Source organism: Neolamprologus multifasciatus, chromosome 14 (assembly GCF_963576455.1).
Source record: "Neolamprologus multifasciatus chromosome 14, fNeoMul1.2, whole genome shotgun sequence".
NCBI lineage: Eukaryota > Metazoa > Chordata > Actinopteri > Cichliformes > Cichlidae > Neolamprologus > Neolamprologus multifasciatus.
In genome coordinates, this window is record NC_140452.1 from 40,872,672 (window position 1) to 40,900,495 (window position 27,824).

Genomic DNA, 27,824 nt, shown 5'->3' on the forward strand with positions numbered 1-27,824 from the left:
AAAAAAAAAACTGTTACAGACAGTACTGGACACAAAATCTGTGAACTGCTTCAAGCTGATAGTCAACCAAAAATCAAATAGCCACTAATTACAACCAAGATTTGTGGAAGAGCGTCTCTCAATGTATGTATTCAAGTATGCCTGACCTTGAAGCAGATGGGCCACAGCAGCAGAAGACCACACTGGGTGCAAATCCTTTCAGCTAAGAACTGAAAATTGAAGCTACAATTACCATTGACTCACCAATCAATCATCTCGGAGGATAGTCTGAAAAAGAGAAACTCTCTGAGCCTCCTTGGTGTGAGAGATCCGAAGAGAAAGGACAGACTGCTTTGAGCTGATAGAAAGGCAACCGAAAATAACCATTCATTACAACAAAGGTCTACAGAAGAGCATCTCTTAAAGCAGCTGGGCTACAGCAGCAGAAGAGCAAGGATCTAAGGCTACAATTTTCAAAGACACACCAAAATAGGACAAGAGAAGACTGGAAAAACGTTGCCTGCTCTGAAGAGCCTGAATTTCGGCTGCAACATATGGATGGTAGGGGCAGAATTTGGTGTAAGCAACATGAAAGCATGGATCCATCCCGCCTTGTACCATCCATTCAGGCTGCTGCTGGTGGTTTAAGGGTGTAGGGGATATTTTCTTGGCACACATTAGTATCAACTGAGCATTGTGTCAATACCACAAGCAATCTGAGTTTTTTTGCTGAGCATGTCCATCCCTTTATGACCACAGTGTACCATCTTCTGATGCTTGCTTCCAGCATGATAATGGCCAGTGTCACAAAGCTTCCAGCATCTATGCCATGAAGGATTAATGCAGTTCTGAAGGCAAAAGAGGATCCAACCTGGTACTACTGTGTTCAATTAGTGTAAAGAAAAACACATAAATGGCACCAGATAATTATTCATATGCTTGGTTTCTGGTATTCTGTATTGCTTTCAAAAAAATATTTGGTATTATTTCTTATTTAATATCATCCCCGCTGGCTCAGCACATATATAGTCATCATATATTCTGATGCCCTCTGGGTGTTTGCCTGAGTCCAGTCAGTGTGTCTTTTAAATGTACATCGATCGTTTTTAGACACTGGTGAAGAATTAATTTAGTTTCATTTATAAAACTCTGGACTTTAATCCTTTAAAATAGTGTTTTCTGTCCTCATTTCTGCATGTTCAAAACATGAACTTGAATCCTTCCAATCATCATTGTTATCTTATTAAGTACAACAGAAAACAAAACTGGGCAACACTTCCTGAAGATTGATTAGAAAACCAGCAACAACACAGTTTGAAACTTTAAAAACTTGCTTGTATCTTACTGAGTTTTCAGACTAAGGGGGGGAAAGCCCTTGAAAAAACCTCCACTCCCTTATTTTTCAGTCTTGTCTGGTTATTGTCCTAGAAAAAAAGAGACTGTGTTTCTGCTGACTGAGATCACATTTATACAGAGTTGTAATTGCCATCTTGTGCTGGATTTGTTTCCCCCTGTTGGTCAACAGTAATTTGCACTGATTAGAGGTTTTCAGAAAGGAACAACCTCTTTTTCTCTTTGATACACGCCTGACAAAGACATGCATCAAAACCCAGCCTTTGTATAAATATCTAGAGAACCAAAGTATAGTAACTGTAGTCAGATAATGATAGATAATTCCACTTTAATATTTTTTCTCCTGGTCTGGCTCTTAAAAATGCTGGGATGTGCTCACACTTACTCTCTTTTCTGGTAATCAGGTCAAGTGTAAAAGATTCAGTGGTGGTATGGATTCATTAGTCATATTTTGGGAGTGAGAGAAAAAAGATGGACTTAGAGTGAGTAATGCCCCTCTGGTTCATTCAGTTTTTTGAATTGGTGGGGAATAAATGAACATGGTCTAAACCAGGCCTCAAGGCCGGTGTCATGCAGGTTTTAGCTGTGTCCTTGATCCAACACAGCTGATTTAAATGGCTAGATTACCTCCTCAACATATCTTGAAGTTCTCCAGAGGCCTGGTAATAAACTAGTCATTTGATTCAGGTGTATTGACCCAGGGTGATATCTAAAACTTGCAGGACACCAGCCCTTGAGGCCTGGAGTTCCCCACTCCTGGTCTAAATAATAGCAAGGCATGTCCCCTGTGCCCCCAAGAATGGTCACTGGGATCACCTATCAACAAGGATTTGCCAGTAGATGTTGTATAATATTGTTTGCTAAGTTGCTGCACTCTGGCAGCACATCAGGCTGGAGTATCTGAGTGTCTGCATCAAAGTGAGTCATAAAATCATACTGCGGTATAACCATGAAATCATATCATGAGATACAGTCAAAACCTTTGACATGGATCCAAAGCTGCTGCTGCTGTGAATGAAGAAACAGTGTCACACACTGAGGAGGGAAACTGCCATTTATTACCATTCAGTGACGCATTCTTCCCTGCATATACTAAGACAAGACAGATGACTCATTCTGATCCACTCAAGATTTCCTACAGGCTCCTACAAAACAAGTGGTTTATGCTTTAAATACCACAGATAGTCCCAAGTTATCGTCAAGTGACTTGATGAGCTTAAATACTGAGTGAGTGGGAACAAACCAACAAAGAATCTGTGACACTATAATCAAAGCCCCAATCTGAGATCCAGGATCCACTTTTGAAGGCAGGTGATGACTCAAGCAGTGAACTTACTATTATGGCAAATGTCTATTTTGTTTTCACAGATTCCCATTCAAACATGGATGTGCTGTAAATAAAGCTGCTGCATGTCTGGCGTCACATGTTGACTTTTTAACTAAGCAAAGCAAATACAGATGCTTATTTTGTCCATTTCAGCAGGCAGGCCCAATAGCCATGTAACCGAATAACATTTCTGCATGACTTAAACTATAAATTAAACTATAAATATAAATTACCCAACTCCAAAAAAGTGGACATACTCCTTTAAATATCACATTTGTCTGTGGATTATATGTTAATGTACAGAAATAGGTGAAAATGTTAATAATGATAGCAGCAAATAGAAACACAAGTGCTGGTGGAGTGTCTCCAGCTCTATTATAGAGGTTTCCCAGTAGAACTGCTGAGTGATGAATGGAAGGTGACTATAGGAAGCCTCACTGTACGATTCTTTGGGGCTGATACCAAATGCTGACGTTTATGGTCCAGTTAGGCTGAGTAGTGCAATAACTGCAACAAAAAACAACAGTGTGACCAAAGAAAACAAAGACTGCACTCATGACACGTCAGAGAGTTTTAAGCTGGGATTTTGTTCCCCCTTAAAGGCCTCGAAAAGCTATTTTGTAAACCAGATTCAGATTAGGAATGATGGGGTCCCACATGAAGATATTTTTTTGTCACTGTTAGAAATATGGCCAATAATTTTTTAGTTATATAGACAGTACAGCAAATGGGTGAAGCTCACAGGTCTGAAAAGTGAAGCCAACAAGGAATCCTTCTGAACCTGGATTCCTTTGACTCATCTGCCCTGTGGTTCCACTGAGGTTGTATAAGTGTATGGGAAAACTACTGTTGACTCCCTCACCCTGTAACCTCTTTAAAAGCTTTACTGATGAATTTATTGGCTCAATAACCAATTTTAATTTCATATGGGCATAGCATTCAGTCCATTTTGTGCATCTCAGTGGTTATCAGAATCAGAGAGGAGGATTATGCTCATTATCTGATCGGTTGTAAGTTGTTAGCTAGTGAGTGTGCATGGCTGGATGCATGGTCAATCCTCCAGGTAAAGACATCCCAGAAAGTTGATTCTGTTCATCTGGACATAGCGTTTTCACTGGGAGAAACGTTTCGTCACTCATCCAAGTGACTTCTTCGGTCTGCAGGTTTCCCCCCCTTATTTACATGAAAAAGGAACAACCATTTCTGAATAGAGGAGGGGGCCTGAGGGTACATTTTTCACCATGTTACAGTGCTGTGATTGTTGCCATACCTCAACTCTCTGTTGGCACGGTAGGTAGCTGTCCCTCTGTGATCATTGGTCATGACAATTTGCATATTAATGATCATAGCTGAGCTCGTGGGCCATTGTTGGTCAGTGGTGCTAGCTTCATAATTATGCAAACCAACTGTTTATAAGGTTGAGGAAACCCGCAGTTATCTGACATAGTAGAAGTCATGTGGACGAGTGATAAAATGTTCCTTCTACTGAAACCTCAACACCCAGTTGAACAGAATCAACCTTCTGGCAACGAGTGTGCAGAGTCAGAGTCACCCCTCACTCATCACAAAGTACATAATATTCAAAACACCAACATGGCAACAGAGAAAACACTCATCTTAAGGCTTCCTAACAGGATTTTACTAACCAGGGGCTGATGTCATGGCGGCTAGCTTCATCTTTTGTACCATCTGTGATTTGGATCATTCAGAATTTCAATCAGAATGTAATGTGTAACAATTTAATGGAACCCCACATAGTACATTTAATGAGGAAAAAATGTGTAAATTCATACTCTTTATTCCATGCTTACTGATTTCCAAATGGACTTCTCGTAACAGAGGACAACAAGCGGTGAGTTTAAACAATTTTATGTTGTTTACGGATACATTTAATACTGGATATTTTGTAGTTTTTTATTGCAATTACTGTGCTTTTGACACCAAAATCCATCTTTCAGATTAACAGGTGTAAGGAAACCCTTTCCTCGTTATTTTGAGAACCCAAGTGGATTCACACTGTCAAGGCCCAATTATTGCCATCTTGGCTACATAGGGGAAAGGCAGGGACAACTGAACAAATTCAACCAGTAGGAGGAGGACATGTCATCAGCCCAGATGACAATGTCATGGCTAGTTAGTTTTTTTTCATGGCATTGTAGGTAAGACCACCTTACATATGCTGTGGTGTTTTTGTGTGTTAAAATGGTATATATTCTAATGGAGTTTAGTAGTGTATGCGGCCAGATGATCAACATTATTCAATAAAGAACAAAACACTGTAGGGAACAGATTAGGAACCCAAGAGCACAGTTAAAACTCTGAGAGTATGGATTTACACATCCCCCCCCCCCCCTCACCTGGACATAGTAGGTGCTCTGTACACTACCAATCACTTCAGACTTTGACTATTACACCTCTGAATAATAATTAATATTTTTTTATGATCTCTTCTTTGATCAGTGCTTTATTAGTTGTGAATCCCTGTTACAGAGAGGTACTGAAAATCAGAGATTACTTTTCACTGACTTTAAGGGCTATAAACTGGCTTAGACACTATTTTCAGTAAGCTGGGTTCCCAGTAAATGACATCAAGAAAAAAATGTTCAACAATAAATTTACATCAACATTTAAAATCTGAGCACTTAAAAGTGGACCCATTATACACATACTTTTTATTCTTGGACTTTGGCAGCTTTGCATAATCTATTTTATGCAATTCTTCAGTGCAGCACCAAAGTTCAACAAGCTGTTTCAGCTTCTCTCTCTCTCTCTCTCTCTGTGTGTGTGTGTGTGTGTGTGTGTGTGTGTGTGTGTGTTAAAATGGTATATTCTCTGTTAAAGAGTTTACACACACACATATATACACATATATATGAGTGTATCTATGTATCTCTGTGTGTGTGTGTGTTAAAATGGTATATTCTCTGTTAAAGAGTTTACACACACACACACACGCATATATATACACATATGTATCTATCTATCTATGTATCTATGTGTGTGTATGACAGCAATGAAGAAATAAAAACATAATAGGTCCCCTTTAATATAATACAAAATTCCTTTAAGTGCAGTATTCCTTCAATCTAAGCAAGCAAAGTGATACTTTCTTCAAAAACACGTAAATTCAATACATAAATCACATGCTTACCATTACGTCACCCACCCTGCAACAATTATATACGACACTTTCAAACAATCACACACTGATCAGCACAGTCAAGCTTGATATTCCAGGCCAGACTTGGATGTTGGTGTCTTGGTGTGTGCTGGTTTCTATGGCTGTGGTTCATGCTACACTAACATTTATTCAGCACTAGTGTGATAATAAAATGGGCAGGGGAGGGGGTGCCTTATTCAAGTATACCAGTGGTATTACAAAATGAACTTATAGTTGGAAGGGAAAAGAAGGGTTTACATATTTGTTATAGACAGGGTAAAAAAAAAAGAGATCAAAGCGCATTGAGATGAGTCTTCTATAAGCAGTGGATGAGCCGGCGCTACAGACATTCATTCCCAAACAGCCACTAACTGTGAATATTTCATTTTGTGGCTGTAAATATAGCAGTAACACTGTCAGGAATCCAGCACTCTGCTAGGTTGCTTGCTATAGGAAAAATCAATAGCACCAAACATCTCACATCTACACTCCTCTAATACAAGATGAATGCTGCATATTAAAATCAATATAACTATATATATTCCACATTACTATAATACTACCAGCATCATGAGCTATCTTTGGTGAAATTATATCTGTGCAGAATGGAGTATAATGTGTAATACACTATATTATGGCAGATGAAGCACTAACATTGGAATATATCAGTATTTCACTGTATAGCGTTCACTTCAAAGTAGAACTATTGGCTTAATATCAGTATGTGCCCTTCTGACTGATATAGGGGCATTTGCTGATGTTAGTGGCCAATACTTACACATTGTGTACTTCATATTTGTGTTGGCTAACTGTTCAAAAATAGTGTATCAAGGAGGTTGTTTTGTGTTTGTTTGTTTTGGTTTTTTTTTATTAAGATTTCTTTGTTTTCCAGACAGAAGTGGAAATAAATATCTTCCTCCCCTCACCATTAACCTGGCACGGTAGGTAGCTGCCTCTCTGTGATTTGCTTCTGCCAGATGTCTTTTCCTTCCTACCCACTGCCAAGTGCTTGCTCACAGAGGATTATGAGATCACTGAGGTTTTCCCTCTAATACAGTTGGGTCTTTAATTCATAACATAAAGCTTATTAAAGCAGGTATTGTTGCTAACTGGTTATATACAAAATAAATTTATTAGACTACATATCAAAAGAAGAAGTCAGCTATCAGCCAAACAGTCATTTTAAACACTGGTATAAATACCCAGTGGGTGCACTTAAATGCCTTCAAGTGAGATCAGCATCTGTTAAACGATGGTTGCTGATTATATATTCTTAAAAATTCAAATAAACTGTAAATAAATTATCTTGACTATGCATTTAAAGTTACATAAAAGTCATTCTTTGGGTGAAAAAAAAGCATGGAGCAGTGACAACATTGAATGCTGTGTCCTAAATGCAAAATTATAATTTCAAACTAATATCATCATGTACACAAAAGGGGAACTGCTGAAGCAAAGTTGCACCGTGGCCTGAATGTAATCAATAATAGCTCAAATGCAGATGCTATGATGTCCTGATGACTCTTACCTTATGTCTTTTGTGTACTCTGGTCTGTGTGTGTGTCATTTCTTCCTGCACTGACAGAACACACATCCAACCAAAAATACAGTGAAGCTTGTAGAAGGCAGCACATATAACATGACACAGCAACAGCTGCTCTGTGTGGGCAGCCGTGAGAGTGCACACAGCACTATCAATGATAGGAAACGCAGTAGCATCAGTTCTTAATCACTGACAAAGGAAAACATGGACTGGCAGAGAGTGTGCACTGTTGCTCCTGAAGCCATTTTGTTGCTAGGTGGTGTGCTTTATCTTTTCTCTCTGTTTTGCCTCGTGTTGCTTCATTTGGATGTTTGAGCTTCACTTTAGGTATGTTAAACAGAGCTAATCATCATCCAGTATAGAAGTGCTAAATCTTCTTATTACATTAGTTTCACACAGTGACATTCACGTCACTATGGCCTTTTGACTGAATGTCAAAAGGCCATAGTGAATGCGATTCAACAACCTAACTTAAGAAATTTGCCACATTAAACAAGGCAAAAAACACCACCTGACAACAAAATGGAGCTTCATCACCAGTCCTTCAGTTTACAGTGCTTTTGGCGCGAGCCTTCCTCTGCTCTTCCTCGTGTTGTGCCTCAGGTAAAAGTGCAGATGAGAGCAGTTCTTTTCCACTTGGTGGTACTGCCTGACTACCAATCAGTGTAACTTTTGCGACAAGTGGGCAAGCGAGTGATGTTGGAGACTTGCCTACGCAGGTGCTATAGTACATGCCGTGCGCTAAGAGACAAAGCTGCAGTGAAGCTTTGCTGGTCCAGCAGCGGCCCTCCCCTCCGCTGAAACTGCTAGCTGACTGCGAGGTGCTCTTCTCAGCCCGTTCTCAAGTGTGACACGTTTGTGCGTTCGCTCCAGTGGTTCCCCCTCAGAGAAAGCTCAATTAAATAAAGACAGGATCCGCTGCATTCCCAGTGCTCACTTCTATTTCAGAGGCACTCAGCAGCCATCTGTAGTCCACTAGTCTAGTCTCCTTGATGGTGCTCATATTGCTTTCATAATTTCTGTGTATGCCCTCTCTCAGTGGGCCACTGCTGCTGCTCTATTTTCCAATTATTTTGCTGTATCAGTTAATCAATCAGAAAAAATTTATTTTTTCAATTCACTCTCGTCAGCCAGCAGGTCATCAGCTGTTCACTTGGTTTTGGGCACCACCAGTATTTCGTCACCGTCTTGGATGCTGTAGGAGTGGAGAGCTCGCGTGTTGTACTTCATTTCCTCTGGACCGAAGGCACTGCCCTTGTCGATGTAGTAGAGCCTCATGCTGTTGGTAGACAGCTGGACCACTGTCGTGAGCTGCTTTTTCAGCTCAGCCACTGTCTGGTCCAAACGGATGCTCAGCTGGCACAAAGACAAACAATTTCTACGTTTGCGACTTTCAGAGTAACAGCAAGAGCACAGCAGGTTAAAGTTAGGAGCCATCTGTAGGCTGACAGCTATACTGTTAAAAGTGAACCAACCAGGTCATGAACTCAAGAAACTGCAGTTCACGCTGTTACGAACAGTGTCGGGAAGGTTACTTTTAAAATATATTCCACTACAGAATACAGAATACATGCCCCAAAATGTATTTTGTAATGTATTCCGTTATGTTACTCAATGAGTGTAACGTATTCTGAATACTTTGGATTACTTAATATATTATCATGCTTTTTACAACTACATGAACTGCTGTGTGATTTATTACTTTTACTAAAGGATACTCTTCATACCAATACCAACTAGATTTTTAAATCTTAATATAAAATGAAAAACAGTAGAGTGGACATTAGGTAAGGCTGCACTTTTTGCAGCGATCTCGTATAGAAAACTATTCCGTGCATATATAAAACGGCTCCGAACCGTAGTAAAGGGACCTCTGGCTTGTAGCTGAAAACAAGTTTTACTTTGTTGTCTGGGTCAACTTTGCTAGCAAGAGACAGAGAGATGTGTTCAAAGGCTGCTCCAATGGAACTTATTGTTTTGGAGGAAAACACGAACACAGCGTACAGTCAAGCTTACTTACAACTGGGCTTGTCAGGCACTCTTTTTGGCTGCAGTGGTTATTATTATATTTACATGCTTCCATCTCCCATTTCTGGTGGGTGACAACTTGTACTTCTTCTCCCTCCCTCAGACTCACAGACACATAACGGGTATGGCAGTCCATTCTCCCTGCAGCATGGCCTATACTGCCCATTAGGCTACATTCTTTAGGGCTATGCCTGTAACACTCTGCCTATTGCCTTCTTATTAAATAATTTTTGTGAATAATTTTTAAAAAATATTTCTTCACGTCATTTTGCGGGCCGCAAATAGTAGTGACACGGGCCGCGAGACTGACACACAGGCATTAGAGCCTCTTAATGCTGGCTTTGTTTAGGAAAAAAGAGAGAGCATAGCCTAATATATGAAACAGGAAAAGACCGTGTAATCCATTTATTTCAACAAAGTAACTGTATTCTGAATACCACCCTTTTAAACGGTAACTGTAACAGAATACAGTTAGTCATATTTTGTATTTTAAATATGTAACAGCAGTACATGTATTCCGTTACTCCCTAACACTGGTTACAAACCAGAACACAGATAGTATTATATTAATCAGCATGAACACAATGCTTTGACAATCTGCGCATAGACTAACTCTTTCATTTTTTTTGTTTTAATAAAAGTAACTAAAAATCTACTTTTGACTGCTGCCTTATTCACAAGTGGCTAGCTCCACATATTTGATTTGCCAAATTTTTATGCCAGATGTTCATCCTGACACAACCCAAAGAGATTTGTGACATGAAGCAAAATAAACTAAAACAAATTGCACTAAAATGCTTTGCAGACTTGAAGGGAACTACACAGGCAAGTAAAAATAAGCTGTGGGGTTGCCACTATCAGCAACTCCCTCTACATTACATGCAGCTGTGGGGTTTATTGGTAATATAAAAATACTGATTCAAGCACCTGTAAACTATGACTGAAATGTCAGTGTTTGCGACAAAAATGCATATTTTTATAGAAATTTCACTACGATTGTGTCTAATATATGTGCAATCTTTTGAAAATTTAGGATTTGCAAATAAATGTAAAACTGTATTTTTTTAAGGTTTTGTTGTTTTGAGTTTTTGTGGGCTTGAACAAACATGTGCACTGATTACATCATTGATAAAGTATACCCAAGCAAAATAAATAATCTCCAGGGTCCTTCACAGCAATGGTATTTTAAAATGTTAAACTGGTGCTGATTGAAATATTAAAATTGTTTTATAGTACTAGTTTTTAACACCGAGTTTTGTAAACTCTGTGTTAAGAGATTTCATCTACTTCTAAATGTCAAGTGCTTAGGCACCAAGGGCAAAGTACAAAGGCATAGTCATTTACTAAAGTGATTCACAGTGGTATGAGTAGTAGAGAAGGAAAAGAAAGCAACGGTTACATTTTATAATTTCGAAAAGGTATTTTTCATTCAAGGATTCTCCAGAACAGCAGATTATTAAATGCCACACTGACCTGTTCTACTTTTTCCTCACAGTGAACCTCCACCTGGGCACGGCAGCGAGGTCGGAGGTCAATCTCAGCAAGTGGTTCAAGCTTGCCATACTTGTTTACGAGGGAATGGTATCTGAGGAGGAGAGCAGGGTGTGTCGTCTGTTTTAACAGCACTTACTGTAGCACACATAAACCAACACTAATACCACTGCTCATACAGTGTAAACAAGGGCGTGGGTGTACCTATAAGGCAGCTCCTCTTCAGGGTAGTCTAAGTAATAACGGATGAAGAACCTCTCTGCGTCCTCTCTCTCACTGTCAGTCACAGCACTGCCATTTAGCAGTGATACTGAGGGAAGCCTGAAGAGGAGAGATGACATATTGTGCAGGTATCTGTTTATTGACCTTCTGCAGGTCAGAGTACAGCTCAGATCTGTGGATTATTCAAGCTCTCATCAATGTCCTCTACTTGCTGTGAGGATGTCATTTCTCTCTAATGTCACAGACTTACTGCGCTATCATGAGGGCTGGCGTCGCTCTGCATTGGTGTAGGCCTGCAGTAAGGGAATGCCCTGCAGGCGCACCTCCTCCAGCCTGGGGAAGAAGTTCAGCTTCTCTATATCTTCCCACTGGTTTAGACCTGACAGTGCATGTGCACGCACCAGCACACACACAAACACAAACACACACAGATGTCATGTTTCAAGCTTGCACACCAAAAAGTCTTTATAGGGATGGGGTGTGAAACTGCATATGTGATGAAAGTTGGACACTGTGCACTATTTTTATTTATTGAGGAAGCTGTGTGATAAATGCCATCAAGTGGAGTCAACTGAGTTGGGATCGGGGGTGTAACGTTAAAATTAAGCCAGCTCACCAGATCTCTACAGTCTGGCTCTGTAGTAGCTACTCATGTCCACTTAAGACAGACAACCCGAGCCTACCTTACTTACAAGACATTATATATACAGTATAATATAACAGATGCAATATAATATCACACAAATAATCCTCCATCATATTACACAATATACATATAACATTATATCACTCTATTTAAACATGATACTTCATGTTAGTTTTAAAATGGTCCTATTGTGCATTTCCCCATTTATATATCTACTATTACAATGATGGATATGCATATTTAACCTGGTCACAGTTTTAAATGGTGTGATCAGAGCATAAACAAATAGATCCTTTGAGTCAGAAGCTCAAGCTCAGACTGCTGTAGCCTAAGCTTTTGTGCCTGACAGTTTTTTCTACCCTTGACTCTGCATGATGTCAATTACAAAGGAGTGTTCTACATTAGCTGATACTAGAACAGCTATATCTGCAGCTGAACCTTCAGAGGTCATGTATTGCAGGAAATCTAGTTGTCAGGTTCTGATAAGGAAGAACCCTGTGCATGTTCATCTATGCTCTCCTTTTTTTCCTCTTCTTTTTACCCTCAACCCCAACAGGACCTGGTAGATGGCCGCTCCTGACTACAGAATCAGAATCAGAGAGACTTTATTTATCCCCAAGGGGCAATTAAGATACTGCATGACGTTAAAAATAAGGACAGGGCATAAACAGGCAATAAGAATGATATAAAAAAAATACTTAAAATATACAGTATATACACAGTTTTAAGATTAAAGTGACTGAATAAGTGAATAAATAACTGTAAGTGACTAAAACTGAATAAAGTGTCTAAAAAAGAGTGTAGAGTAGTTTATGGGCGTAAGATATGGTCTTATTGGCTGGAGTTAAAAAGCAGAGTGGCTTTGGGGACAAAGGTGGCTCTCCTCCTCTCAGTCCTGCAGGAAGTGCAGCGGACGCGCAGCGCAGCAGGGAGCCATTGAAATGCGGGACGAAGAATGCGAGAGGGGTCATTAATAATTTTGGCTGCCTGTCTAAGGACCTGTTGGCTGAAAACCTGTGCAAGAGTTCTGACAGGCAGGCCAATGATTTTTGAGCACACTCATGCAGTGTGCTGCAGTCTGCTCCTGTTCTGAAGGCTGAGGGAGTGGAACAAGCAGGTAATGATGATGCCTTTCCAGGAATACATAGTTAAAAAGTCATCATGATGGGTGTGCTGACTCCAAAGGAGCTGTTTCCTAAGGAGGTATAGCCGTTGGTGGCACTTCCTGAGCATCTCCTCTGTGTTAGTAGAGAATTTCAAGAGGTTGTCAAAGATGGTTCCCAAGTATTTGTACTCCTCAACTACCTCCACTGGCTTCCCATGGATGGTGGTGGTGACTGAAGCAGCCAGATCCCTCTGCCTACTGGAGAAGGTCACCACCATCTCTTTGGTTTTGCTCACGTTCAGTTCAAGTTTGGAGCTGTCACACCACTCTACAAAATCCTGAAGAGCGGGTCCGTGGTGTTGTGAGGGGCCTGACAGCAGTGACAGGAGAACTGTGTCATCAGCATATTTCACCAGGTGACAGTTGGGCTGTGTGGATCTGCAGTCATCGGTGTAGATGATGAAGAGCAAGGGGGAGAGCACACAGCCCTGGGGGGAGCCAGTGGAGGTGGAACGGAGACCAGAAAAAGAGTTGTCTTTTGTTGACCAACAGGACTGTCTGAGTCCTGTTGGAAAGTTTAGTGGCCAGGATATGAGGCTGCAGAGTGTTGAACGCTGATGAAAAATCAGCAAACAGAAGTCTGGCGGAGGAGTCAGGGAGCTCCAGATGTTTGTGGATGGAGTCCAAGATGAAGATTTTTGCATCATTGATGCCTCTGCGTGCACGGTAAGCAAACTGAAGTAGGTCCATCAGGGGGTCAGTTGCTCTTACAATGTGTTGTTTTATGATCTTCTCCATGGCCTTTATTACCAGGGAGGTGAGGGCCACAGGACGAAGATCATTCAGAGACTTTGGGTTGTTTCTTTTGGGGATGGGCATGACTGTGGAGTGTTTCCGCAGCTGGGGGACGGTGTGACTGTCAATTGAGTGTTGAAATAGAGTCCGGAACACACTTCCTAGTTCCCCTGCAAAGTGCCTCAGAACTTGACGGCTGATGTTGTCAGGGCCGGGTGAGCTCCTCACCCTGGTCCTCCTGAGGGCTCTCACCACGTCCTCAGTCTTGAAGATGAGTGCAGAGCTGGCAGATTTGAGTGAGGATCTGCACTCCTTAAGCTGGGTGATATTGTCTGTTCAAACCTGGTGTAGAAAGCGTTGAGGTCATCAGGGAGGGAGGAGGGGTTGCTGCCCTCCACCTGGATGGTTCTGGGGGTGGTGACCACAGTATTCACAGAGGCCATGGTTTTGAGGCCCTGCCTGGCTGAGCAGAGGTCCCCTGTGGTGATTTTTTTTACCCTGGTTCTGCCAGAGATCTATTCCTGTTAAAAGGGAATTTTTCCTCTCCACTGTCACCAAGTGCTTGCTCATAGGAAATTGAATTAGTGCAGGGGTTTTCTCTCATTGCTGGGTTTTTACCTTACAATTAAAATCACCTTTAGGTGACTGTTAGGTGTGATTGTGAACCAGTGCTATCTAAATAAAATTTAGAATAAACAAGCAATAAAAAAAAGTACTATATATGCTGCCACTGCTGGTGTGCAGCAGCAGTGGCACTAGTAGGAGGAGGGGGCTTTTTAAGTTTCTGTAGATAAAACAGGAAAAAAAGTTAATGGAGTCTGATTAGAATAGTGACAGTGCACAAATTAATCATGCTAAACTAGATTTCTCCTAGAGCATGGGAAATATATACGTGTAGGTTTGTATATATTCTGAGTTTATGTTGATTAAGTGATGGTAAGTAATTTTTTTTGATTCTTGGTACTCTCATGTGGTCTAGCTAACAATGCTAATTACCTTAGCACATATATGCGAATTTCTATTTTATTTCCATTATTTTCCATAATGTTATATAGTACCTGTGTGTCATGAACGTAGAAGTAATCCATTAAAAATACACAGGAGACCAGTTTGTGGAAGCCACAAACCCTATGAAACCCTTGGCCATCTCTCAGTGCGCTTCATGATGTAGTAACCTGAAATGGTTTTCACTTCACCAGTGTGCCTTGTTAGGGTTCATTTGTAGAATTTCTTGCCTTCTTAATGTGGATGGGACTATCAGTTGTGCTGTGCAGAAATTACAAGCTAACAGTACCTCAGATTAGAGCAGGGGTGGGCAACTCCAGGCCTCAAGGGCCGGTGCAGGTTTTAGATGGGTCCTTGATCCAACAGCTGACTTAAATGGCTAAATTACCTCCTCAACATATCTTGAAGTTTTCCAGACGCTTGGTAATGAAGTCATCATGTGATTCAGGTGTGTTGACCTAGGGTCATATCTAAAACCTGCAGGACACTGGCCCTTGAGGCTTGGAATTGCCCACCTCTGGATTAGAGCCTAGAAAATGCCACACAGTTCCAGTAGCAGACACATCTCTACATCAACTGTTCAGAGGAGACTGTGTGAATCTGGTAGCGTAAAACAGACGTAGGCACCTGTCATATTGACAGATGAGGTAGAAGTGAACTGACAGCTATGCTCACTCCAGAGTTTTTGAGGTGACTAAGGAGTAAAAACATACCATGAAATATTTAATTGCCTTCTATCAGTTTTTCATTTCTGATTTACTGCCAAGTATTGATATTATTAAAATATGTAAAATATTGTGTGTATAAAATGTTTATATAATATATAAGCTAACTTGCATCTGAATTCATATTGTTGATCCCTCCTTTTTCTCTCCATAAAAAAACAACAACAAAACCTCATGAGCCTTTTTATACTATGACACAAAGGAAGTTTTGGTTTTGCTGATGAAAAATCTGCTGCTTAAAATCCTGACAATCCTTGCTGCCTTGTTATTTCTTCTTTCAAGCCACTTCTAAAACACCCTAAATAATGGAAGCTGGACTTTTTGAATGCTACATTTTAAGAATTAAGGGATAAATATGAGCCATAATGGCTTGTTCCTTGCCTCAGGTGTAGGAGATATAACTAATGGATGGACTGCAGTCAATATAAGTATGTCTTTGTATACTGTTTTTGTTCTTTTTTTTCCTCTGAATAGAACTCTAAAAATAGACTCAGGACTGATAATCTCCAAATAGAAACAATTCCTGAGATAAAAGCTGACACATGGATAAATCTGTTTTAATAAACTACAAAGCCTGTAGGATTCAGTGCAATGTTTTCTCATGCTAATTTTATCAGTTGTTACCCAACTGACTGCTGCACACTAAGCTATGAACAGGAACATTTCAGCATTCCCTTCTGAAATGACCCTATCATGGCTAACCACTCACCAAGTATAAATAGTCCCATGTCTAAAACTAACACACAGAACAAGCTGAGAATGAAATGCACTTACCTGAGTTGTGCAGGTTGATGCTGCGTAGTTTGGGGAAGAGCCTTTGCAGGATATCCTTGCTGTCCTGGATGGAGGACAAGTTGTTGTTTGCCATAACCAGAGTGTCCAGACAGGGGAACATGGAGCCAAACTTGCGGACCTCGGCCCAGTCCTTGAGGCAGTTGTCGGTGATGTGAAGAAGGCGCAGGGTGGAGCAGGCCACGCTGGAGGGACTCACACTGCTGTACTCATTATGGCACAGAAACAACTCCTCCAGCCTGCACAACAACAAGGAGAGAGCATTCAGTCACAACCTTTTCAATAAAGACCTACATAAAGCCCTGCTCTACTCCAGAATTTCACAGATTACTACATTGCATAACTTAGTTGTCTATACTGTGCTAAACTACACTACAGTGGAATTGATTATACTGTACTATAGTATGTTGTACTATAGTGTGCAATATATATATTTACTGGCCACTTCATTAGGTACACCTGTTCAACTCCTTGTTAGGACAATACTAATCAGCCAATCATATTGCAGCAACTCAGTGCAGTTAGGCATGTAGACATGGTCGTTATGGTGACGATTCACTTTGATTGTGCCATGGTTCTCAATACTACATGAGCTAGTCTGAGTATTTCAGAAACTGGTGATCTAATGGGATTTTCCTGCACAACTATCTCAGAGAATGGTCTGAAAAAGAGAAAATATCCAGAGAGCTGCAGTTCTCTGTGAAATAATTGTCACTTATTACAACCAAGGTATGTAGAAGAGCATCTCTTGAAGCAGAAGGCTGCAATTTGCGCAGGCTCACCAAAATTAGACAACACAACATTGCCTGCTCTGAAGAGCCTTGATTTCTGCTGCAGCATTTGGATATTGACGGCTTCTGATGGCTGACTCCAGGAGGATAACATTCAATGTCACAAAGCTCACATCATCTCAAACTGGTTTCTAGAATATGAAAGTAAGTTTACTGTACTCATACCGCCTCTACAGCTACCAAATCTTAATCTAAGAAAGCACCTTTGGAATGTGGTGGAATGGGAGATTCCCTGTGCAGCCAATGAATCTCAATCCGTGCTGAATTCAAACCATGAAGGTGAGAGCAAACGTGGCTGCAATCCAGAACTATCAGGGTGTACCTAATAAAGTGTCTTTTGATTGTATACTGTCTATGACGTACCATGTTGTCTACTAGTCATGGTCCTGGGTTGTTTGAGCTAGTGTTTGAGTTTTTGAATTCTGGTTCCTTTCATCTTAATTATGTGCTTCATTTATTTTTCATCAGCATATTTCGTTTTGTTCCTAGACCCTGGTTGCTTCAGAGTTTAGTTCTCTCTCAGTATGTCTGTGAAGGTTCTCAGTCATCCAGGTCATCGTAGTCAAAGGAGCTTGCAAAGAAAAGCGTCTGGACTTCTTTAAGTTACTTGAAGACGTTTCACCTCTCATCCGAGAGGCTTCTTCAGTTCTAAGGTCAAATGGTGGAGAGTCCCAGATATAACCCTAGTGGGAGTGTCCCCCCACAGAGGGACAAAAGGACCCCCTGATGATCCTCTAATCGCCTGAGCCAAGGTGTGGAACTGGGTGTGGGTCCCAATCAGCCAGAGTTTCGGGTGATTTCATTGTGAAACCTGGCCCCACCTTATCATGCGAATTCCTGAGGTCAGATGGCCCAGGGTGTGAGTGGGCGTTAAGGCGTCTGGGAAGGGATCTCAAAACTGGATTATAGATGGCAGAGAGTTGGTGTCGTAAACCACCGCCTCTGTTCAAAGATGGTCGCTCACATCTATGTCCACTGTGAGCGACCATCTTTGAACAGAGGCGGTGGTTTATGACACCAACTCTCTGCCATCTATAATCCAGTTTTGAGATCCCTTCCCAGACGCCTTAAGGCCCACTCACACCCTGGGCCATCTGACCTCAGGAATTCGCATGATAAGGTGGGGCCAGGTTTCACAATGAAATCACCCGAAACTCTGGCTGATTGGGACCCACACCCAGTTCCACACCTTGGCTCAGGCGATTAGAGGATCATCAGGGGGTCCTTTTGTCCCTCTGTGGGGGGACACTCCCACTAGGGTTATATCTGGGACTCTCCACCATTTGACCTTAGAACTGAAGAAGCCTCTCGGATGAGAGGTGAAACGTCTTCAAGTAACTTAAAGAAGTCCAGACGCTTTTCTTTGCAAGCTCCTTTGACTTCTCTCTCAGTGTTCCTCTTGGCTCAAGTCTCCCATATTTCAAGTTCATGTCTGTGTTTTCCCCATGTAGCTATCTCACTTCCTACTTTGTTTTAATAGTTAGTTGCTCCTTGTACCTTACTTTTAGTTTCTCTTCCTTTGTCTTGCCTTCTGTCTCATCATGTCCTTTCAGCCTCGTTGTCCACAGCTGTCTCCAAACCCCCAATTCTCCTTCTGTTTATATAGATTTTACTGTCCTCTCATTAACCCTCTCCAGAGTGTCTGGTCAGCTCACCCCAGTGTTTTCCCAGGCTTTATATTTCAGTTGTTACAGTTTTCAGTTCCCTTTTTGAAAAACCGGCCAACAGTGTGAATGAACAGCTTGCCCTGTGTTGAATTCTGTCCATCTGAGATTCTGCATATTGTTCCTCATCTACACAAATTAATACTATACTGCACTTCAAATGTTATTTATCATATGATACTACCTGCACAAAACTATGTATTCATTGTACCTGGAAATTTTCTATTCTTCCTTTATCACCTTTTACATTCCTACACAAAGAAAATAAAACTCAAAAAAGCTTATCTTATATTGAATCTTAGTTATGCATTGGTTATCTAGTGCACTATTTGGAGGCAAAGATGAGAAAAAAAAATTATTTAGTTTTTTCTTTTATGTCTTTTAGTTCTTTTATTGATGTGCTCACACTTGCTGATGATCAATTAATATATATGCATTTGATTAACAGCACATAGCATACTTACCCTCTTAATTCCAAGGCTGTACTTTCTTCTATCTTGAAATAAACTAAAACATGGAAGCACGGCTCATGGAGTAAGTAAGAAAATATGTTTGTTATCATTTGGTTAAACTGCCATCATCAAATGCATTCAGTGATTTATCAGTGTTAGTTATGGATAAGGAAGGTGTTGTGCTAGTCATAGTGAGATGAAGTGAAATAAAGCAATGCTGTGTGTGCTTGGAGTTACACCCAGCTTAGGGTAGCTGTTCTTCTTACTCTGGTATTTCTCGAGTGAGCAGCAGCACAGTGTCCCAGGACACCTGAGTGTTGTTGAGGACAAGGCGTCGCACGCTGGAGAAGGCTTCAGCCCACCGTGGCTCAAGGGTCATTCCTGCCAGCGGGTTTGAGCTCAGGTTGAGGAATTCCAGGTTGGGGATGTTAGAAACAATTTTACTAATCTGAAAAAGGACAGTAGCATCTTTCTTAAATACACTTGGTGCTGTCGTCAACAGTATCACCACAGGTTAAAGCCTTAAAAGAGAAAAGTGATTTCCTAAAACAAAAAGATGTTACTGTTAGAAACCCAGGGACTGCACCTCATGCCAATCCTGTAGCTTGTTGTGAGACAGGTCCAGCTCCATGACATGAGCACAGAAGGCAGCAATTTCAGCCTGGTCCCCTGACCTGCTGATCCCACAGCTATTCAAAACCAGCACACTGGGAAGGTTCAGACGGTCTAAGAGGAAGGATTGAATTATTAAGAATTAATCAAACAGAAAAGTGTATGCTGATGCTCCAAACAAAAGAACGTGAAATTTTAAACATTTCCCAAAATAACCTCTAAGTATTGTGTTGTATCCTTGGATCATGTCCTTTCAGTTGTGGGTCGAGTTCAACCACACACAGTTTACCTTCTAGAGGGGAAAAAAAACCCATTCCTAGATAAAGATTTTATTTTGTTTCAAAACCAACAAACTTTATAAGCAGCTTTTATCAGCTCTGGTGACTATATACGTGCAGTTTTTATGTCCTGTAACCACTGACATTTTCCGTATTTTACAGAGTTTCAAAATAAAGGTCCAAACAAAGTGCCTTGTGGCTGCTGAATGTGAAGGCTTGCTTCAAGAAGGACTTTGGCTAGATTTATTCATGTTACATGATTATTTTAAAACTAGATGTCTAGTTAGGTGCTTGAATATTTTGTACAGTGAAAAATGCCTTGCTGTGGTAGTGAGTGCCACAATCCCAAAGTTTATTATGCTCACTGACATTTCTTTGTTTATTAGTGAATCATTACCCTTATTTCACTTCATATGCTGAATTATTATTGTTTCTATTAAAATCATCAAATATCAGTCATTCTCCGGGAAAAAGTGAAAATCTTCCAGAGAATCCTTCTGTAAACAGAAAAAGCTGTCCCACAGCTCTCCTTTGAATTTCTTGCTTTAGCTGGTGTGTAAATGGAGAAGCTCTAAGGATAACCCAGCTACCACAGAAATTCAATTTCAGGATCCCAGGAAAGTCCACGGTTAAGAAATATTCAAAAGGCCTGAGTCAGATGTTTGGATTTCCTGAGATCCCACACTTCAGATCAAGAGCCAATCTACAGGGCTAGAAAATGCAGCTAACCCGAAGTGCATAAAATCATAGTTAATGTTAACCGATGCTGGCTCCAAGAGCAACTCAATCCCAACACACTGCCAGATTCAAATGTACAACAAAAACACAATTAAAACTTTTGCATGAGTATTAATAAGTGAAATTCTAATATTTCACTGTTACTTTCCCTAATCGCCTGGATGCTAATCTGATAATTAGCACTAATTAGCAGATCTCTGCCTGTGTGTAGTGTATGTACAGTTTATAGTCGCAACTTGCTAATCAAACTTGTAATATAATAACAAATATAAGCAAATAACCTCACTACCTCTTCTCATCCAAAAATGCTAACTTCCAGCTTAAATGTGGAGTCACATTGCCTGCATCTATCTTTTATATATAGTTTGTAGCTCAGACATCGCCAAAATTCTTCTGAAGGAGTTATCAGAGTTTCTAGCTAAATTAACATGAAAACATAAAGGAAACGAGATGACAGCATTTTTAATACTAGGTCTATGAGTTCACTGTCGTGGTGATGACACTGAATAAAGTGCTCGTTATCACTTGGAGGTGCTAAGATGTGACAAAGAGACCCGTTAGCCTTTTCAGTTGCCCAATAGTTCTCCTTGGCTCACCTTTCATAGGGGAACCTTGAGGACCTCCAGTGGACACCACTACCACCCCCATACCAGGCCCTCTGCGGTATGGGAAGTTCTCTGGGCTATACTTTTCACTGATCACCTCGACAAAGGTACGGCCATCCTTATCCTCTGGTGGCTCCATAGCTCCTTCCTGGTGCACAGCCGCCCCTTCAGCTGCCCCACAAACAAAGCAAACACTCCCAGCAATTAGCTGCAAGCATATGCATATTTTAACCAGCCAATGCTACAACACACAGTTATTTTTATTCACTGATTCATATGCAAGTATTTCTGAATAACCACTACATCAGTTGACCTATAAAACATGACACATGCACAAAGTAACATACTGAAGTCTTCTTGTTTTGGTGCTGAATTTACAGGCACACAAAAATGAGGCAAAATTCTGATATTCCAGGAACTGAAATCAGAAAATCTTTTACATGGGTGTCATAAAAAAATTAATTACTCATCAAAAAATAAATAAATAAATCTATTAACTAGATAATTATTGCAGCTCTGGTCCAGACTGGCTTATACAATAAATTCCATGGATTTTTAGAAGGTGACTGGAAGCTGGACTTAAAGATTAGTAATAGTGTGAAAAAGCTTTAATAATCCGAACAAGCTATCATAACTAACAGAAATCAAAAGATGCAGCTGCCTAGATTCATAATAATGTAATGTAACAATGTACACTGCAGCCACAGCGTTATCTCTACTGAAATGAAAACCTAAAACAGATCTTGGGTAATGTTACCATAAAAATCCACATAAACTGAAGAAAAAGTAAAAATTAAATTGGTGGTAATATGGTAATTCACTCATACACACTCAGACATCTGAAAACCCTTTTTTAAATATTACATTTATACAAACTACCTATGCAGCAAAGCAATCACTGTGAGAAATGCACAATTCAATTCAATCAAAACACAGCGCCAAATCACAACAACAGTCGCCTCAAGGTCCTTTCTATTGTAAGGTAGACCCTTCACTAATACAGACAGAGAAAAACCCAACAATCATATGACCCCCTTTGAGCAAGCACTTTGGCGACAGAAAAACTCCCTTTTAACAGGAAGAAACCTCTGGCCGAACCAGGCTCAGGGAGGGGCGGCCATCTGCTGCGACTGGCTGGGGAGAGAGAAGGAAGGCAGGATAAAAGACATAATGGGGAAGAGAGCCAGAGATTAATTCAATAGCTGACAACACCAGACTGAAGGTATTCAGTTATATTCAAGGAGCTTATATTTGAACTTAGTGCGCTGCACTTAGGTGGCAAGAAAACCAGCAAAGCCATCCGAGTTACAAAAGATACAACCAGAATAAACCAAACACACAGAGCCAGACCATGAAGGAGCAGTTAGAAACAGGAGGGAGATTAAATTAGCAGATGAAGACAGCAGAATTCATAAATAAGGTGCGCTGGATTATAAGGGGCACTGTCGATTTTTCAGAAAATCAAAGGATTTTAAGAGCGACTTATTTTCTGAAAAACACGGTAATAAGAAGTTCCACATCACTGAAGTTGCACAATTTTTACAAACCAATTCTGATTCATGTCTTTCATTCAATGATCTGCTTTCACCCTTCTCATTCTCCGTCGCCGCCATGCTTCTTCTGCCATGTGTGTATGAAAACAACGGCACTGCGGATGAATGTTTTACCCATATTCTATCACAATATTTCATTTTCTTATCATTCCCCAACATCATACCGGTATTACCGTGAACGGTATGATATGGCCCAGTCCTAAAATACACAATAAAAGACTGAGACATACACAAAGAACAAAAATACAAAAGAAAAGAAAAATCTAATTAACAACAGAGAACAAAACCAGTAAACCAGTAAAAGCAGAAAATGCCTACAGTCACATGATGTAAAAGGTGGTTGCCCAGAGTTTTCAGGTTTTAAATGCTTGTGTAAAAAAGACCCAAACACCAGCTTTTCCTTGATTCGTTGAGTTACCTGTAATGTTTTTGCTTGTGTCACTGAGCAATTAATACAACAGTTAAAGATTAGACAAGAACTTTGACAGTTTGTTGGCTAATTTTCTCTCAACTAATTGTTTTAACTAACAGATATCAGATGTGATCAAATCATTAACCAAGCAATTACCATATCATATCTATAGCCACAGATTTATTAGTGGAGTGCAATGGATTCAAGCTCCAGACACAATAGAAGCTCAGCTGTCTTCTTGCTCTTGACTGACAAACACCAGTCCAATAACATCCTATCGAGAAATTCCACAAGCAGTTCTGCCACTCAGTGAAACTTCCTCACATCACATTTCAGCTATTTATGTGCAATTTTACTAGAACCACAACATAATCACGTTGAACATGACAGGCTCACAACTGTTCACATCTCCTTAATGACACAAATGTATCCAGGCGGACAAACATCTACATTTCTTGTCTGTGAAGGTTCTCAGTCATCCAGGTCATCGTAGTCAAAGGAGCTTGCAAAGAAAAGTGTCTGGACTTCTTTAAGTTACTTGAAGACGTTTCACCTCTCATCCGAGAGGCTTCTTCAGTTCTAAGGTCAAATGGTGGAGAGTCCCAGATATAACCCTAGTGGGAGTGTCCCCCCACAGAGGGACAAAAGGACCCCCTGATGATCCTCTAATGTGGATAAAAACATCAAGTTCACCAGGGAAGACACAAAGGACGACTGTTTGCCTTTCCTGGACTGCGCTGTGCACATTGAAGAGAATGGCAACCTCAACATCGAAGTTTACCGGAAGCCCACACACATGGACCAGTACCTCCTGTTTGACTCCCATCACCCTCTGGAACACAAACTTGGAGTAATTAGGACCCTACACCACCGGGCAGAACATGTTCCCTCTAAGCCTGAAGGGAAAAAGAAGGAACACACACATGTAAAGGAAGCACTCAAAACGTGCGGCTATCCTAAATGGGCGTTCTTAAAGTCAGCAAAGAGGCACAGAAAAGAAGATCAGACACCAGTGAGGGAGGATAAGAAGGACAGACGCAACAACATTGTTATCCCCTATGTAGCCGGTGTATCAGAGAAACTCAGGAGGGTTTTCTCCAAGCATGACATCCGTACTTCAGACCCAGCAACACACTCAGACAAAAACTGGTTCACCCGAAAGACAAAACGCCAAAACACAGACTTAACAATGTGGTGTATGCTGTACAGTGCAGCGAGGAATGCCCAGACCTCTACATTGGAGAGACCAAACAGCCACTTCACAAGCGCATGGCACAACACAGAAGAGCGACCTCCACAGGACAAGATTCAGCTGTCCATCTGCATCTTAAGGATAAAGGACACTCTTTCGAGGATGCCAATGTTCACATTTTGGACAGAGAGGACAGATGGTTTGAAAGAGGAGTGAAAGAAGCTATCTATGTCCACTGTGAGCGACCATCTTTGAACAGAGCCAGTGGTTTACGACACCAACTCTCTGCCATCTATAATCCAGTTTTGAGATCCCTTCCCAGACGCCTTAACGCCCACTCACACCCTGGGCCATCTGACCTCAGGAATTCGCATGATAAGGTGGGGCCAGGTTTCACAATGAACTCACCCGAAACTCTGGCTGATTGGGACCCACACCCAGTTCCACACCTTGGCTCAGGCGATTAGAGGATCATCAGGGGGTCCTTTTGTCCCTCTGTGGGGGGACACTCCCACCAGGTTTATATCTGGGACTCTCCACCATTTGACCTTAGAACTGAAGAAGCCTCTCGGATGAGAGGTGAAACGTCTTCAAGTAACTTAAAGAAGTCCAGACGCTTTTCTTTGCAAGCTCCTTTTATCTACATTTCTTGATAAAAGAGTTACAAAATGACAATTAGATGACAGGACACAAGCAGGTTTCCTCCTCTCTTTATCAGCAGAGCACAGAGACATTGACCTGTTTAAATGTCCTTAGATTTACCCAAAAAAGAGGAACAAGAAGGCAGTCTATTTCTGCTGAACTTTTTAAAATTAGAAAAAAGACTGTTTCTGCTGAACGTTTAAAATTAGAAAAAGAAAAAGTAAAGAAGTGCTTTCTTGATCTCACTCAGCACTCAAGGCTTGGTGGGCAGAGCCTCACTGTGGAATCTGCTGCAGGGAAGCATAAATTATGTAGTGGATTAGACAAAATAAAAAAATAAAAGGCTACTGTTACAATATCTTATTTATCAAAAATGGGCTGTAGTAAATTGCAGTAAAGGATGAAATAAATTTGTTACTGTCCAGATAATAAATCAAGACATTTGTTACAATGGTGTGGTTTGTTTTTACTGACCTAAAGCAAATAAATACCACAGCAGATGTGTGTTTGAACCAGTGACCTGATTAGAGGAATTCAGAACCATACCTGAATTGTTAAAACAGACAGCGTCTTACCTGAAGCGATGTCTGCCTTAATCTGACCACAATTGCTGCTCGCCGTCTTCTTTTGCTTTTGTACTGATGGCCTGACAAAGAAACCAAGTAAAGCTTTATTCATTTTCAGTCCACTATATTATTCCATTTCCATACTGAAACTATGACAGGCACTGTGACTTAATCAGCAGGTCTTACTGCAGGCTGGTGGGGCTGACGGATGTCTGCAAAAAAATGCGGGTTCCTCTTTGGTCAGCGGGTGGGATTTGTTTTAGACTATCCAGAACAGGAAGCACTGGTAGGTCATTCACTACATAGAGAGCAAACAAGGCCAAAGGTCAATTTCTGCCTCGTCAGGCAGTATCAATAAAAGAGAAAGAGACGGGAGAACAGAAGCACTCCCAACCAGTACCACTAGATGTGAGTAGTGGTAGAAGCTGAGGTCTCTCTTAGTATTTACTTAAGTAATAAAGTAGTTTTAATGCACTTGTACTTTGTAAAAAATATTTCTATATTAACCTGCTTTCTACTTGTACTTCACTGTATTCTGGGTGCAAATATTGTTCTTTGGAGGCCACACCATTTGTTTTGTACCATCATAATTTTATTCCTGAACTCAATAAATAATTGGGGTAAAAGTCATAAATCTAAATATTTGCGATCTAAATAAATATTAATATTAATATTTGAGTATTTTTCTAATATGGCTTTCAGCACATTTCTAAGCAAAGTCTTTTGTTTTTGTTCTTGGTTCCATCTCTGTCCATCCATTAAAAAAAGCCATTGTGTGTGACTGAACGTGAAGCTATTGAACGTGAAGCTATTGAACGTGAAACTATTGAACGTGAAGTTATTGAATATTCGGCGTAAACACTTTTGACAAAGCATTAATATTTACAGCGATCCAGACTTATTACAATCAATTTTCAATTCTCAAAACAAACATAACAACACTAAAAGTTGCTTCTTTAATATGGTATCATCTTATCTTCTTCAGATGGATTTAAGCCGATGTAATGAATGCGGATTATTGATTGGGAAAATGTGTTATATTAATCTTATTACACTACAAATAGGCCGAAAAGGCACTTACACTTCGAAATTGAGAGATATTCGAATAGAATTTGGCCTGTCCACCAATGCGTAAAGCTAGCCCAGTACAGAACACAACATCCCTTTCCATTCTGGCACAAACTCAAAGAAATCAGCGAAACAGCTGCTGAACAACGAGCGCGAACTGTGTGCTGCTGACAGCCTGGGAGCAGACAGTGTCCAGTCCGGGCTCAACATCGCAGTGACCCCCAGCAGCAGCTCGGTGGAGCCGGACATGGACCATAGAAGGCAGCGACACAAACACACTCTGAACAATCGCCTGCACAGTGACAGCCTGCTCACACACCGAGCCAGGACCGCATAACTCACAATCTCCTGATTCTGCCTACCTTTAACGTCTACTTTGAAATCCCCCTTGTTGATGAAAACAAACCAGCTGTCAGTTTGCGCTCCCCTAACTACCGGAAGTGACGTGCTCGATAGCTGAAAATACGTTTTTCCCCCTGTTTAATCCAATAATTTTGGGGGGTGATAAAAATATTTGCTTGACAGCATTTGTATTTTTGAACGTTTTTTTCCGGGATGGGATTAAATGAAAAAAAAAAAATACATAAAAAATAAAACCGGAGGTAGCCAGTGTAGTATCTATGATGTCACTGAGTTTTTACCAATGACTGTATTGGTTTTTACTGCTGCTGCTGCTGCTGCTGCTGATTGGTGGTGTCTTGTTTCTCGTGCAGATGATCTTCTGCAGATGCTGTCTTTTCCTATGATGTTACTATGATGGCAGACATGTTGTCAAAGCAGGTGTAACTTAAATGGTGGCTACATTTAGCTCAGCTGAGCAGAGTTTCATGAAATAAGAAACCCATGTCAAACAGCAAAGTTCACTGATACTGTCTGAATGGGACAAGCAATAAATGTGATTATGAATGTGACTTTAGACCACCACTGAATGCTTTCTTGTATCCCTGCCACACACACAGTGTTGTGATCTCACTCAACTGCATTTTGTGCACACACAGATACATGGTTCAGTTTGTGGGAGGCAAAAAGAAAAAGCAAGGCTAGGTCGGCTTTTTTTAAACCACTACTTTTAGAATTTAT

At 40.7% G+C, this 27,824-nt stretch overlaps 1 protein-coding gene and 1 pseudogene across 1 annotated transcript; both read right to left on the bottom strand.

Moving 5' to 3' along the window:
* On the bottom strand, window positions 1-26,946 carry LOC146504704 (tubulin-specific chaperone cofactor E-like protein). The gene is given in 12 exon segments (XM_085184784.1): window positions 1-8,718; window positions 10,864-10,975; window positions 11,086-11,202; window positions 11,354-11,370; window positions 11,373-11,482; window positions 16,154-16,410; window positions 19,345-19,526; window positions 19,665-19,804; window positions 21,303-21,482; window positions 25,686-25,756; window positions 25,863-25,974; window positions 26,758-26,946. Coding segments are annotated over 9 exon segments (1,290 nt in total). The 5' UTR covers window positions 21,451-21,482; window positions 25,686-25,756; window positions 25,863-25,974; window positions 26,758-26,946; the 3' UTR covers window positions 1-8,511.
* LOC146504705 (uncharacterized) lies at window positions 11,489-14,619 on the bottom strand (annotated as a pseudogene).
* Window positions 26,947-27,824: the final 878 nt, after the last annotated feature.